This window comes from Micromys minutus, assembly GCF_963924665.1.
Source record: "Micromys minutus genome assembly, chromosome: 4".
Taxonomy (NCBI): Eukaryota; Metazoa; Chordata; class Mammalia; order Rodentia; family Muridae; genus Micromys; species Micromys minutus.
In genome coordinates, this window is record NC_137973.1 from 20,962,677 (window position 1) to 20,978,671 (window position 15,995).

General features: G+C 48.1%; 1 protein-coding gene across 5 annotated transcripts in view; it reads right to left on the minus strand.

The window, feature by feature from the left end:
* Nucleotides 1-2,250: 2,250 nt before the first annotated feature.
* Nucleotides 2,251-15,995, minus strand: part of TMEM131L (transmembrane 131 like) — a 122,787-nt gene continuing 109,042 nt past the window's right edge. For 2 of the 5 annotated variants that reach the window (XM_080915619.1, XM_080915623.1), the window contains 9 exons: nucleotides 14,530-14,654; nucleotides 12,754-12,893; nucleotides 11,974-12,174; nucleotides 9,130-9,208; nucleotides 7,757-7,905; nucleotides 5,173-5,293; nucleotides 4,205-4,296; nucleotides 3,113-3,252; nucleotides 2,251-2,675 (listed from right to left, as the gene is read on the minus strand). In XM_080915619.1, coding sequence (XP_080771745.1) covers nucleotides 2,403-2,675; nucleotides 3,113-3,252; nucleotides 4,205-4,296; nucleotides 5,173-5,293; nucleotides 7,757-7,905; nucleotides 9,130-9,208; nucleotides 11,974-12,174; nucleotides 12,754-12,893; nucleotides 14,530-14,654 — 1,320 coding nt within the window. In that variant the 3' untranslated portion in view covers nucleotides 2,251-2,402. The remainder of the gene's footprint in view (nucleotides 2,676-3,112; nucleotides 3,253-4,204; nucleotides 4,297-5,172; nucleotides 5,294-7,756; nucleotides 7,906-9,129; nucleotides 9,209-11,973; nucleotides 12,175-12,753; nucleotides 12,894-14,529; nucleotides 14,655-15,995) is intronic. The other 3 variants (XM_080915620.1, XM_080915621.1, XM_080915622.1) reach the window with 3 other exon arrangements.

A 15,995-nucleotide genomic window follows, 5' to 3' on the forward strand; every position in this document is an offset into this window, starting at 1 on the left:
TTAGGGCAGGGAGAAGACAGGCCAGGTCTCCTCCTCCCACAGGTGACCCTCCAGCTCCCCCTGCTGGTGCTGGATCTACACCCACAATGCACTGCTATTGTAGTCTTCAGGATTGTTCCATGCCAGGTCCCTGTGGCTGTGGCTATCTTCCCCTCTCCTCAGTGGCCCTGCCACGTGGACCCAGACCTCGCAATATTCCACATCACCCTCTAGTTCCCGTCTACCACCCTTCACTTGGGCCACAGCAGCCAACTTCTGATTTTCTAACTTAAATGAACATTGGCTTCTTTCTGCACGAGGGAGGAAAACCCATCCTTCTTTTGGTACCTAAGGCAGTCATGATGGTGGCCTTCCATGCCCTTCTATCGTGACCCCGGACCAATAAGCCCAGCTACACCAGCGGCCTGACTCGGGTCCTTTGTCTCCATTGGGTCCCCACTGCAAACCTTTGCCCACGGATACGGCTTTCTTGTGGCCAAAGCTTTTCCTCAAATGTCCCTGAGATGCTCTGATCCCTTTGAAGAGCTTGCTGCCCGTTCCCTTATCCCAGCCCATCTGTCACCAACCCCAAGGGCACTGAGTATCTCGGGCAATCCCTAAGGCTTTTTTTTTTTTTTTTTTTTTGGCCTGTTCTGCTTCAGGAGGCAGCAGTACATCGGATGGCATCTTACTCTGCCAGGACTGTCCAGTCCACAGTCCCAGACAGCTCCCAGCACCAAGAAACTGCCTAGCAAATATCAAATGATAACTTCATGTTTCTTTAGTCTTAAGGTTAAAGATAACATTGAGTAAAAGTAAAAAGTTTAATTTTTGTGTGCATAGTAGAAGTGTCTTCTCACTTTCCCAATGGGACATTAAGATGGGGCTTAGATGTAGCATCAGAGGTAGCAATTCTGAAGCTGCCGTAGGTCTCATGCTCTAGAAGCCAAGTGTGAATCCGGCGCTGCAAAGGCTTTGGGGCTCTTCCTCTACTCCATGGTGCTTCTACTGTGGTGGACAAAGGACAAAAGTCACCGTTTCTAACTGTTGTGACTATGTTTTAGTTCGTGGGCACTGTGTTACCTGTGCAATGCAACCGTTATCCGTCTGCAGAACTTCTCATCCCAAACAGGAACTCAATGCCATTCAAGGTTAATTCCCTACCCGTCTCTGCCCTCATCCCAAGAAGCAACTGTCTGTCAATCACCTGTCTGTCCTCAGGCAGACCCAGCTGGCATGTACCTGGTTACTTTACTCAGTATACTGTCTTCATAGACTACTCTTCCAGCATGGACCAATTCCAGCCCTTTTAAAGACAGGGTGCTATTCCATTTCTTGGATGTACTACTGTTTATAATCTGTCAATAAACGTGTGTTTCTCATCTTTTTTAAAAAAAAATAGCAATGGGAACATGGCTGTTCTGGTATCTAAGTCCTTGTCTTTTGTCCTATAGAAGCAAAAGTAAAAAAAAAAAAAAAAAAAAAAAAAAACTACAAGTAAATTAATATTTATTCTACCCTAGAGGGTCTGTTTCACCCACACCAGGATTCTGATTTGGTGACTAGAGGGCTTCCCAGAACCATGTTCCCACAAGGCTTTGCCTTACCAAAGGGCAACACTGAGCTTATAGGACATCTTTCTCCCTTCAGGGCTCCCACAGTAAAAGGAATAAATTAAACTAACAACTTGAGCGCCCCACTCAAAAAACATCCCAACCTCAATCTCCAAGAAAGACAAAGTGGGATATAAAAATAAGAAACTTTTATTCAAAGTTGAAAATGTTCTCTACGTTTATACTTAGCAACACATACTGCCACTTCAGAGCACGCTTCTAATGCCAAGGACCAGCATTAGAGGGACTCGTGCTAAGGAAGGAAGTGCCCCACTTCCCAGATGTCCGACCCTGACTGCCTAGCAGAGCGGCAAGGACACCTGTTACCATGACGATAACAGAATGCACACAGCACCAGGACCAGAAAGCAAGCCCTTTCCTGGACAGCCCCCATCAAGAGGTGACTTCCTGCTAGGTGGGTTTTCCTTGCCAGCCTTCAGCTTATTGGCTGCAGGGACAGCCCACAAGGTCCTCTTCAAAAGCACTGACTGCCAAGACACGATGGGCTAAGTCACTCTCTGCAGTACCCTCAGGGACACTTGAGATGCTTGGACAGAAGCCATAGCCACCTTCCCTTCCTGAATGGTGGAAGTTATGATCCGGGGATGCCAAGTCTGCAGAACTCACTTACAAAGGATCCAAAAAACAAATACCCAGATTTAAAAAAAAAAAACCAAAACAAACAAAACATTTATTTTTATATAAAAGTGCCAAAATATCCACCACTGCTGTAGTCTACCGCAACAACCAGTTTACGCTAGGAATCAAAACACAAGGCCCTTTATTCACGTTGCTCAAAACTCGAGTCCCTCACACATTCCCGCAGTAGCTGGAGTCTCTGGACAGGGGGAAGTTTGTGTTGCGATTTGCTGTGCTAGTCCATATGTCCAGGTTCATGTAGGCACGAAACGGGTTAAACCCCAGGTAGTACTCCTTGCACATGACCTGGTTTTCCATGTGGGTTGAATGCTCTGTGGCAGGGCTGAAGGGACAGCAATTTTCATACACGTCACTTTGTGGGGCCCAGATGGAACCAAAAAGTCCAGACATGGGAGACAAACTTCGGGTACTCGTGAGGTAGGACTGCAGTGGAAATAAAGACAGAAAAGAAAGTCAAGGTTAGAAATCAAGAAGGAGCTTTCCAGGCACAGCACTGAGACTGAATAGATACCCCAGGGGACACGGCCATGATGCCATGTCCACCTGGCTATCTGAGAGCTGTTACGACATTTTCATCTGATCTGTTAAGTCTACTTGCAATTTGAAGGGTTTAGTCACATGTGAGAAAATGTGTGGTGTGGACACGAGGGGACGGGGACGGTGTGGGCACCACAGACGGAGCTGCAGAGCCCCTCCTTCACCTCCTATGACACAGGCTTCCTGCCAATGTCCCTACATCACAGCCTTCAGAATGTGACCACTATTCTTGTGCATAAAACCCCACGGGCTCGGCCTGAGCTGAACTCTGTGCTGAACAGGACTAGGAAGCACTGGAGGAGAACAGGAAGGGTGACACTCACTGGAGAGCTGACAAGACTGGCGTGACCCCAGGCAGCAGGCATGCTGGCCGGAGTGTTCCAGGTAGTGGAGGTGCTGTGGCCAATGAAGTCCGTCTGGACTTTCGAGGAGCAGGGGAAGCCATTGGTATAATTCATGTTTTCTGGGAGGAATGGGAGAAAGAACATGGTCATGAAGTGTGAATTCTCAGCCCTAACACGTGAGTCCAGTCTGCGTGTTAAGACGGACCACCTAGAAGGGCTGATATGTCTGTACTCATTCATTACATGGGGATATTCCTAATGCACAAAGTTTATTTAGAGTATTTCTATAGAAGAGGACAGGGCCAAAATTCTTAGCTACCCTCAATCCCCACAACACATTCAGTAGGGTATCAGGCATTCTGGGCTACACCTCCCAGCTATGTTGCTTTCTATTTTGTTAATTGCCAATCCCCCAAACCTCATCAACCTGCACATGGCCCAAGAAAATACATGTAAGCCAAGTACTTCTAGATATCACCAAATTGACATAAAGCCTAGGGGGACAGTTGCTATAGCTCCCTCTTGTGGTGAGATGGCTGTAATGCAGCATCAGAATCAAGAACACTGAAGAGAAATCCTGGCCCAGCTGTATCTTGCAGATGGGGGAATTTCCTAACGCTTACGTCACTTATTGCGACACATGTGTTTTGATGGAGCGCCTGTATACACCCATCAATCCTGCTCCAGGCTTGTTCCCCTCCTTCAGGATTCCCCAGACCCATGGGGTAGAGTCAGGACATGTTGAAGAATGAATCTATATCACATAGGAGATTCACCATTGCCCAATAGAGAAGCTGCCCTGTTACGGCCACAGAGACATGACTCGGTTCTGCCTACTTTACAGGACTCAGTGGAATAAGGTTACACACAGAAGCCCCAGACACCAGAGCAAAGGCTGCTGGGAGGGTCATTCAAAATCGCCTCTTTCTGTGTGCACAAGTGGATCCAAGTGGCAGCCCCCTGAAGAATCATCTCAAGTCTGCTCACTGTTAGCTGCTACGTTAAGTGCACACACCTTGCTTTGACTTCTGAGAATGAAAGATGACCACTGGCATTGGTCAAGTGCTTTACCTTCTGGGAAGGCATTGTAACCGTTCAGTTCCAGAGGGCAGTACACACTGGGAAACTGGCCCTCACAGGACGCACTCCAGTCAATGAAATTGCTATGAAAAACAAAGAAAAATCAAAGGCTAGTTTCAAATACAGGACACTAAGAGATGAGTAAAGACAGGAATGGCTACACCACCCCACATCCTCATCCACAAATCTCCAGGTTAGGGACATAAACGGTGTGTTCTGTCAACCAGAGCCAGAGGCTTATCTTCTTGTCAAGGACATTCCACCTGCAGGACAGATGGCTGGGTGGAAGGCATGCCACCTTCCAGCTGCATTTGTTAGGGAGACACAGAACCTGGCTGCAGCTGTGTTAGCACCATGGGAAGACAAGGGTAGCTCAGTGTCTCCGTATACACCTGAAGAGCTTCGCCATGCTGGTCCTGCTAATCAAATGTCCAGCTGTCCCTCAGAAAAAGTGACCACTATAACCTGGCACTTCAGTCACTACAGACTGGATGTGTGTCATGGGAATAAGGCGGGAACACTGTTACCATGGGCTAAACCAAAAGCCTTCAAGTGGATCCTGTGACAACAGGCATCAACACGTGCCAGGCATACTGAAGCAACTGCTGCTGTGTAACAACGTTCCGACATCAGCTTTCTGATCAGTTTTAGTTTGTACGTGTTCAAGAATGAGCCATGGGAAAATGAAGCTCTGCCAGGGAGAAGGTAATAGGAGCACTTTTAGGTTTGTTCGCTGTATAAAACCACACTTCCAACCCACAGAGGACCGTCAGATGGGGTTGCCAGCTTCACTGCTCTGAGAAACTTCAGGCTTCTCACCGTGGCTAGCCTGTGTAGGTCCAGACGGCTGAAAACACACAGCTCCCAGGCAGTCTCAGTATCCGTGAGGATAACCAGAGCTCCAGTTACAGCTGCAGGGTCTTAGGCCAAGGAGAGCTGAATCAGGGCAGTGGGCTTACCTGTCAGGGATGGAGGTGGGTTCCCTTGACACCCCTGGGGCACCGTTCTCCACTGGGCAGTTGAAGCTGCTGGTCAGACACACTGGCTGCGAAGGCCACAGGCCTCCAGGTGGATACAGACCTGAGGGTTCAAGGAGGTACGTTTACGTGGGCAGAATACAACATGGCAGAGCCCATGTGGCAACTACAGGTCTGGTGGTTCAGGCCCTTCCGCGGGAACATTCTGTTGATGTGGCTGAGGACAGGGAATGAGTCATGTGTGTCTGGAAGCTCCTGCTAGGCTGGGAAGTCTACAAAGGCCCCAAAGTGGGTGTGACTGGGTTTCCACAGAGAAAAGCCAGTGACTCAACGGTGTAGGAGGGAGGGAGGGACTAGTGGCTGACTGGACTGGCACTGTGCTTTGTAGGAAAACCCTGAATGCTGAGCAGTGGTAGTGCCAGGCACAAGTCCCCACGGCTTTGCCCGTTTTGCACATTTAGTCAGCAGAAGTACTGGGGCCCTGATGGACTATTACTAAGTCTTGGAGCACAGGGACCCAGCGAAGCAGCAGGGACATGCCTGCTGCTGGGTTCCCCTCCTGCCACATATACATCCATCTTGTTCAGGTGTCTTTCTGGGCTGCTCAGGACACTCGGCACTGGAACAGCTGGCAGAGCCCCATGTTTAAGACAAAATGGCAGCTATCCCTCTAGAGAAACCTGTGTCTCAGTCTGTCACACAAGCTGCCAGTCTAGGAGGACTGTGTATAACCCTGTAGACACAAATCTGAGTGATGTGGGAATTCAAGTTGAGCCTTGACGTTCTGAATGTGGAGAAGACTGGCAGAGGAAAGAGGAGCAGACACTACGGCTCAGGCTCTGAAGAACCAGGGTTACACTGGGGTGACTGAATGAGGAACCCACAACTGAAACTGTTCTGTGTGGGGACTGAAGACAAATATGGGACCAAGGATGGGTTAACCCAGCCCTGCCAGGGACCTGACTCCTGCTTCAGGGAGTGGTGGTGGGAAAGTGAGAACGCAGGCGTTGAGGATGAGGACAGAGGGAGCTGCCATCACCGACACTGATTCCCTAGGAATTCTGGGACAGGAGCCATGAAACCTAACAGTAGGCAGAGAAGAGATTCCTGAGGCAGTGGATGGCTACTGCTGGGGTCTTCAAGGTGGGAGTGATCAGAGCACACTCATGTCCTGACAGAAAGGACTCAGGGACAGCGACTGATGGTGGAGAAGGGAGAAGAATGGGTGAGACTCCCGGGGCAGAAGGTGGCAATAGGAGCGAAGCAGACGGCCTTCCATGGTAGCCAGTGTGGGTGAGGGGAACTTCTGAAGGTCTGGATTTAATTACTGGGACTAGCCAAGAAGTATAAGAGGTGATTTTAAAAAGTAATTGTAGATTCTTAGTGGGTGACACAGGTAATGGCATCTGAAACACACCTGTAAACCCAGCCTGGGACACCAGGGTCCCCAGAAGCTGGAGCAGACAGAACAGCAGCAGAGTAGCAAACACTGATGGAGACCCAGCTCTGGGTGGTGGGGACAGAACCCAGAGCCTTGTGCTGACCAAGCAGTTCTCCTCTGCTGAGCTGTGCTAGCCCTGGTATCTGGGGTTTATAGTTGTTTCTTAATAGAGGGTAGGATTAACTAAATCCTACCCTTTAGTAGCTCATAGAAATGACAGTAAACCAGCCAAACTTTCATCCAAACCTTTGCTTGGCAAAGTAGAAATGATTGAATTTTGCATTTTCTTTCATTGGAAACATTTGTGTTGTATGGACTAACGACTGGGTCCAGTTCACCAACAATCTGTTTCCATTAATGATCTGACAAGTTCCAAACATTTGCAAGATGGCACAGAGCCTTAATCTTTACGCCTTATTCTCCAATGGGCACAAGCTTTTGCCTTGCTGTGTAGCTCACACGGACCTGGAACTCTCCTCCATAAAAGCACTCTGTGCCATAAATAAATATGCACCGAAACAAGTATGTATATCAAACCTATGCTGCCATGAAGAGAAAAATTCAGGCATGCCATGCCATGATTCCACATCAGGGTCAGGAATCAGACACAGAACACAGGGTGCCATAGGAAAGGCAGAAGGCAGACGAAGAGAAAGAATGGAAACGTTGGGAGCTGGTGGCGAGGAGAGAGCGACTCCTCACTGAGGCTCTAGCTGGAAGCAGGGTTTCTTCTGGCTGTCTCAGTCTCCACTGTCTTACCCACCTACAGGACGTGTGGGGAGCTAGTGCCCTGTCTCACGCCTGGCCCAGGAGTTCACCTAGGCTGCTGATGCCCAGTTACTGGGTTCCCACATGGTGGGCTGGGGGGAAGAGGGCCAGGTGAGCAGAGGAAGCCCACTGTCCCGGCTTGCTCCCCACCCCAGCTTCTGCATTCTGTCATCTCTGACTGGGTGAGTGAGCTCAGTGCAGTGGGAGGCTCTGCTGAGAGTTCTGGAACATCTCTGGCTCTGCGTCTTGGCTACTGAGGGTGTTCACACTGGTGCAGATGCTTGGCTGGGACAATTGATGTCTATCCACAGAGCAGGTGCCCTAATGCCTGCAAGCAAGGTTGGGGAGGGGCCCCACCTGAGGTGCCTTCTCCAGCTCCCAGCACAGAACTTCGCCGATGCCCGCCACAGCGCGCCTCACCTTTCTCCTTCTCTTCTCCAGCATCTGCAGGTGCAGCAGAAAGACCAGGACAGGACTCTGGGAACTCAGACAGGTCACTCACATCTCTGTGGGCAAAGGGAAGACAGGAAACCATGACTTCCATGCAGAAGATCCACAAACCATGTCACCAAATCTCATCTGAATCTCACCATAGTCCCTTCAGAAACACAGATATTAAAGATGCACAAAGCCAGGAAGGTGCTGTGGGATACTACGACATCTTGCCTGAATAAACCAAGCGGACTACCATGGGGTCAGCTGCAGCTTCCAATATGCCTGTATAGACAGCAGCAGTTGTCCTTGCGATGGCTTTCTACCTCTGACACAGTTCACAAGGAGCTTTCCCGTGTGTCAGCTGCACACGCTCATATACCTGCCCTCTCAACGAGGCACCCAGGAGACCTGGTGTCATGCCAAAGTGCCATTCTTCATGCTAATTCCTCTCGTCAGGAAAGGTACAGCTGCCCCCAGTCATCAGGGTTCCACATGGGTGGCCTGAAAACATCTGGAGGAAGTACTGCCCAGCAGCTACATGTACTATGGCCTCGGACCTACAAAGGCTGAAAAGGTACTGAAAATCCACACGTTTTTCTCTTGTCACAATCCCCTGACAAGGTAGCCCGATACTTGCATTACAAGGCATTATATTACATTAGCACTATCTGTGTCTGGAGATGGGAGGCCTGGCAAAAATAGTCCTATGAAAATATTGTCATTTTGTTCTTATTTTGAGACAGGGTTTGGCCATATAATACTGGCAAATCAGTCTAGTCCTTAGTAATACAAAGCCCAGGCTGCTCAAATTTATGACAATCCTCCTGCCTCAGTCCCTCATTTAACATGTCACTATCCATGTTAAATGAGGGATCTGTAGAGTTGAGAATGTGTGTAGGTCCTAGAACCTACTGTGTACAGAAACCTAGGGACAACTCCATCTCTGTATCTCCTCCGCCTCCCGCTCCCCCTCCCAATGCTGAAGAAAGTATCATACAAAGACACTGTAAATGTGTCTACCAGACCTTTGGAGGTCTGAACTATTGGTGCTCAGACTGAATTTAAGTCCTACTCAGAGGAGATGGTTCCCAGTGTGGTCACATTGTTGAGAAGACACTGAAACCAGAGAATCCTCACACACATCCCGATCATGGTCACTCATTAGAGTTACTGATATAATCAGATCTGGCTTCTCTGTCTTTAATGGGCTTTTCTGTTTCAGCCTATAGAGAAATGCACCAAGAAGCCGCTCACTGACACTGGGGCAGCGAGGAGCAAGGACCCACAATACTCACGTGGAGCTGCAGGCGTGCTGTGGGAGGCTCAAGGGAATGGAAACTTCTGAAGGAAAATCCAGTGCTGAAACACCGTCTCCTGCATTAAGAGCAAGGTGTTATCAGAGCATGTTGTCTCACTCCAACTGTGCACATTCTGTGTTCAGATGCAGATGGTGTTCGTAACAGCCCCCAACAAGGGACTTGTGCTTTGTTTTAAACTGACACACATTCGCTCATTCTGTAATTGCGGGTTGTGCATGTGTGTGTACAGCTGTATGTTCACTCCCATGTGGATGGCAGAGATCGATGTAGGACGTCTGCTGGTATTTTCTGTCTTGGATTTTGAGACAGGGCCTGCCCCTAAACCCAGAGCTAAACAAGCCATGGGCTCCAAGGATCTGCCCTTGCCCTACCCTCCAGGGTATCCCCACATCAGCTTCTAGGTTGATACTGGGTATCCAAGCTCAGGATGTTCTTCCTGCTGGGCTATAACCTTCAGACACAATATGAAGACTGTACTACCATTCTTCAAATGTCACCCTTTCTTCCTCCACAAAACTTCCCTTCTGAGTTTTCTAAAAGTTAGTTTTCAATTCAAGCCCCATGTGTGCACTGGCTTGACAATCTCTTGGTCCTTTCGTAAGGACTAAACTAAGTGTGGAAACCAGACTGTCTCTATCTATGATAATCCTCCTCATCCAACAAAATGCCAAAAGCCCGTCCCTCATCTAGTCTGTGTTTCCACAAGGCTGAGGCTTTCTCCAAGGAAGGGGCTGATCTGTTCACAGAGGTTGAGAAAAATCTTTCCTTTTTATACATGAAGCATGTTACCAGACAGACACAAAACACGCATCTGTGACACTGAAGCCTTTGGAGCAACAGGGAAACACTGAAGGGGTGAGTGGAGAACAAGGAGAGAAAGAAAGGATGCTGAGGAGCCAGGCTAGAGTCACAGGTGAGCCTCACATCCACCTTTTCCCTCTTGGCGAGTGAATCTGGATTTGAACCCCAAATCTTGCACATGCTAAGCCACTAAATCCCTGCTTTTTGTTACAGCTTTTGAGTCAGGGTCTTACATTATGGTCTGAAGGTCATGGTCCTCACTAACAGCCTTGCTGAGTACCAGTGTTGGGCTCCTGACCAGGGCTGGGTTACCACACCTGTCTGACAGCTTCCATTACAGGCATCCAGAATGGGGAGAGCAGAAGATGGGTGGCACGTGCCCCGGGCTTCTAGAACGACTGGGTCTGAAGTACCACCCAGCGCACCACACAGTATGGGGCATATCTAGATTGGGAACAGAGACCCACCTGCAGTTTTCTCGGGGCCCAAGGAGAACATTTCTACATACACGGGGATCATGGAATTAACGTTACTGAGTCTCTGCATGTCCCCTTCACTGTGTTGAAAACAACTTCACAAAATGTGCTGCTGACACAGGACTATTTAAAAAAAAAAAAAAAAAGCTAAAACCAGAATGCTATTTTACCTACTTTTTCATTTATACAGCCTAAGAAGAAACAACTCCCCATGTTTCTGATGGAATCATGAGTATAAAAAGAAACCATACTAAAAGTACACACACACACACAAAAAAAAAATCTGATATCGAATCTACTGGGGAAAGTGGATAGATGATCAAGGGCTTTTTTCTCTTTAAACACCCTCCCTCCGTGTGTGTGTGTGTGTGTGTGTGTGAAGGCACTGGCTTTCATACCTGATGGCCTCAGTTTAATCCTTGGGGCCCACATGGTGTAAGGAGAGAACCAACTTCCACAAGTTGTCCTCTGACTTCCACATGTTCAACATGGGGTGTGATTGTGTGGAGTGTGTGCATACAAATACTCAAAACTCTCTCTCTCTCTCTCTCTCTCTCTCTCTTTCTTTCTCTTGCACGCACATGCGCGCGCGCGCGCACGCACACACACACACACACACACACACACATATACATGCCTAATAACAAATAAATATAATACTACTATAACAACAAAAACTGTAAAACAGTAATTGTGGAAAAAAAGATATTAATTCTAGGAGACAGGTACATAATCATGACTGATCACTGTCACTTAATTCTCAAAAATAAGGGAGGATACCTGCCAATAATAGCATTATTCTTATTCACAATAGCCAAAAAGTATGAGCCCTAAAGCAAACATATTATACACGCATAATGGAATGTCAGCAATCCTTGGCGAGGAAAGGAGCTGACACATCCCGAAATACAGATGAGCCCTGAGGATGTCACTGGGTGAAATCAATCTTTCAGCAAAAAATAATCATATCTGACCCATATACATATCCAATAGCATAATCCAAAATGATTTCTGTTCCACACAATCATACACGGGTCATAATCATCCATGATCTCTGTATGACAACCATTCACTCCACATTTGACAATCATGCATGCTACAATCATCCATGACTTAATTATTTGAGACATCCAAGCAGTCATGTTAGGGGCAGAGAGCAAAAGCAGGTAAGCAGGGACTTGGAGAGGAATAGGAGTTGCTGCTGAATGGGTGCAGTGTCCGTCTGGAAGGATGGAAAGTCCTGGTGATGATGGTATGGTATAAATCAATGTGCTTTCTGGCACCATTCTGTACATTTAAAATGGTTACAACACAGTCAGTTCTGTGAAATACTTCAGTACAATAAAAACATACAATTGTTCAGGTCTTTAAAGTGTTTCAAAGGCAGAATGAAACAGTTCCAGTAACAGTGGAGATCAGGAGGAGAAAGGAGAGCTAAGCAGACAGCCTGAGGCAAGCAAGGCAAGCCTGAAAGTGGAGATGCTCAGTCCCCAGCAAGGTACCCCTGAGCTGGCTGCAGGCAGGATGGGGGCCTCTGACTCACCAGGTGACAGGAACTGCTGTATGTCCACCACTGGCTTCCTGTCACAGTCAGAGCTGCTACTGCTCCAGCTGCCCCAGCTGCTCCGGCTGCCCCAGCTGCCCCTGCTGGCCCGAACACCGCCAGAGGAGCTGCCACAGTCAGAGCTACAGTCTGAGCAAAGCTTGTCTGCACACTTCTTCTCAGACTTCTGGTAGCAACTGTCTGGAGAGGCAGAAGAGGGCTGTTCTGCACCAAGGCAGTTGGTAGCAGGTAGAGAAGGGATAAGAAGGGTTGGGTATGTTCACAGTCGCAAGCTCTGTGCAGCCAGTGAAAAATGACCACAGGGCTTGAGGGGACAGCAGGGCACAAGCTAAGTCTGGTTTGCCTGTGGACAGACAGCAGGACCAGGTAGAACCTTCATCTAAGAATGGCTCCAGGGCTCTACGGAGCTCAGCAGAGGAGCACTTGCAGAGCACGGGATTTGAGCCTCAAACTGCAAACCATACTGAAGTACACACAAATTCAAATTCAAATCACACCAGTTCAATGGGACACACCCTTCCTCGCCTGGCTCTGCCCTTTCCCCAAGGGGCCCCACCTAAGGCCTGTGCACACTGGTCCAGTACTGGACAGACCTCAGGATAGCAGCCGTGTTCAGGCTCAAACGAGCATGTACTTTCTGAGCTAGCCCTGACAACTTTCTGCTGGAGTTGCCAACACCCAAGTGGCCGGTAAAATGACATTTCTTGAAAGCTCAAAGGACAGATCACAAGGATACCATAATAGCTCTGTGCTACATACCCTCCTCTCTCCGTACGGTGGAGCTGCCCACAGCTTCCATGCCAGCTTTACAGGTCTCCCCAGGGCTGTCCTGTGTGCACCAGCTGCTGACGTCACTGCAGACAAGCCTCTGTTCGCTCTGATCAGAAGGCCTGGGAGAGCTGTGGAAAGGAGCACATCTCCATCTCACCACACTGACACACTTTCTGCTTGAGATAGGTCAGGTAAAAATCACAATCCGAAGCCTTCTCTCTGCATCCTGTAGGAGGAGGATGAGCAAGAAAAGCCCCTAAAACGTGGGGGAGGGAAGTGTGGCTCAGTGGTAGAACTATGCTTAGCACACACAAGTCGGGTTCAGTTTTTTTCACTCTTGCATCCCCCAAAAGAGGTTACCATTTTGAATTAGAGTGAATTTAGGGCAATTTAATCTACTTTCATATTTACAGTGAGCAGAACAGATCCCACAGTGTTGTTCAGAGTCTCCTGGCAGTTCAGGAGCAGAGCCAGGGCTCCTGGCCTGTTTCCCTGGATTTTCAGTGGGTGAGCCTGCTGCTTTGTGTGTTGTGAAGGTCTGAGTGTTCATTTAAATATATTCTTCCTCGTTTATAAACATTTGCTTAGCGATTACTACCTAACCCTACTTGGCACACTGTTGTGAAAGTGCAGTCAGTACAAAGTAAGGCTCTTTCCTCAAAAGCTCTTAAGTTAAACCACACCTCTGCTATGCGGCCATGCACTCCTCAAGGAAATAATCACAATACCATTCTCTAAGTAGAAAAATACAAATGCACAGGCTGGGAAGACTGCTCACTTGATAAAGTGCTCAGTATGTAAGCATGGAGACCAGAATTCCATCCCTAACACACATGTAACAAGCTAGTCACAGCAGCCTTTCACCCAGAACTGAAGCAGCAGAGACAGGAGAGTTTTAGAACTCACTGGCCAGGCAGATGAGCTATCCAGCCAGGTTCAGCGAGAAACTGTCTCAAAATGTTAGAAGTGATTGGGGAAGACACCCAGTATCAGCCTCTGAACTCCAGGTGTGTGCACAGACTCACATTAATGTGTATTCCCACCACATACCCACCTGTGTGCACACACACACACACATTAACATGTACTCCCACCATATACATACCCACCTGTCATGCATACACATTAACAGGTACTCCCACCACATACCTACTTGTGTGTACACATTCACTTTAACATGTACTCCTACCACATACCCACCTGTGTGCACACACACACATTAACATGTACTCCCACCACATATGCACCTGTGTGCACACACCAATACATTTTTTTAATTAAAGAAAATGTATAGAAGCACCCCATGAGTTATAAAACAGTTCTCTTCACTGGTCATGGCATACAGTCCAGCAGCGCCTGCCTATGTCTCCCACATTCTCAATTATGAGCAGACACAGATGACTTACTAGTTACTTTTAAATAATTTGAATATTTGCTTGGATCTAAGAAATATGCTTTAAAAGGTTTCCTAAGATTACTTGGTGAAGTTGTACTCTTATGTTTCTATATGTTCCTATTTAGGAAAATATAGCACGTTAAAGTAACAAGTATAATTTATGAAAATACATATAGGAGAATACAAAAAGGCCTGGTGTTTCCTTTGTACAGAATACTGCACTCCAATTCTCAAATAACCATGTGATGTGGTAGAACATGTTTATTTCCACTGTGCTGACTGCTTTCTGTGAATTAGGTACAGAGCAGAGTCTCTAAGCTACCCTGAACCTGCCCCCTGACTGTCCTCCCAGAATACAGATGGCATACCTGGAGGCCTGGGCAGAGGCCCTTTTCTTGTTTTTTCTACATGGTCGAGTTTTATTCCAGTTGAGGGTTTGTGTGCTTCCTTCCCTTTTCTCCTGAAGCTTCCTCTTCCTCAAAGGATCTTCCTGCTGAGGAGAAAAACGGAAACATTGGGGGTTTCAAAAAGAGAAAGTCATGGCTGCCGTTGTTTAACTTTTGAGGAGCAATTCTACCTGCATCTAGAACAGCTCAGCTCTGGGGAAGGACCTTTCTCTGTCTCTGCTCTGTTCCCACTCCCACCATGTCCCTGCTTTCCTGGGTTTGGCAGACAGAGAAGAAAAGGTAAAACTGTTGCTTACAAGACCCCCGAAGGGCTGAGAGGTGAAAGATCTGCTAGTGATATACAGGTGGGCAGGGTAAACCTCCTGTCTCCACCCGGTCACTGGTGCCTGTAACTCACTGGACCGGCGGCTCAAGCAAAATCAGAATAACCCAGGAAAGCACGAGCAGCGTCTCTGCTCTAATTCATTTGTGAACAGCCAGACCACCAGAGAATGTTCCAAAGTACTTACTGCTTTTTGGTTAAATACAGTCAGAACATGTTTCATGTACAAATGTGGCTATGAAGAACTTAATCCACTGCGCACCACACTGACAGTTACATGCACATATATCTAAAACTTGGTCAGGTGTGGTCTGTACACAGGTTGTTGGTAGCAGTGGGATGGCCCCTTGCCTTAAGGTCCTTTAAAGCATCTTCCCCATCTTCTAGGGTACACCTCTCCCCTACCCATCCCATCCCCCCACCCCCTTTCCCACCTCAAGATTCAGGCTTAACAGCACTCCTGCAGCTCAGAAGGACTTGTCTCATTCATGGATTTCATAGGTTTGAGAGACCCACAAATAAAAGGTGGACCCCCAGACAAGAGGCATATCCCTGGACCAGAATTTTTGTTTTTTCACTAACTGCTGCTTGAGGTGATTTGTTTGTGTCCTTCCCCACTGTCCTTGTCTATAAGAGCCAACAAAGGCTTGCCCACCCAAGTACTGAATGAAGCCTTGATGTCCAAGAACAAGCACAGGTCAAGGGTCAGAGAGTGGGGCTGGTCAGTGGTCACTAACACTGTCTGCTGTTCTGGAACCAGCATGGTTGGAACTGCCGGCCTGTACAAGCAGGAGGATGAGCATCTCTAGGGTGGGGGAGTAGAGGGATGTGGGGGTGGACAAGCGTGACATTCTACGGGGAGGGGAGTGCAGGCATGGGGGACTCAGAGTTAAGTGAGATGTCTGAGAAGCAGAGTCCATGAGCCATTTGCCAGGGGAAAGGTTTAGAGCACAAACAGGGGGGCCGAACAACAGAGGGAGCAGTGTGCATGAGGAACCTTTGACCTGGGAAGCGAGAGCTAAACAAGCAACAGCAGCGAGCGGTTCCAGAGTCAGGAGCAAGCAACTGCCATACAAGTGGGCAAGGGATCCAGCAGGGAACCAAG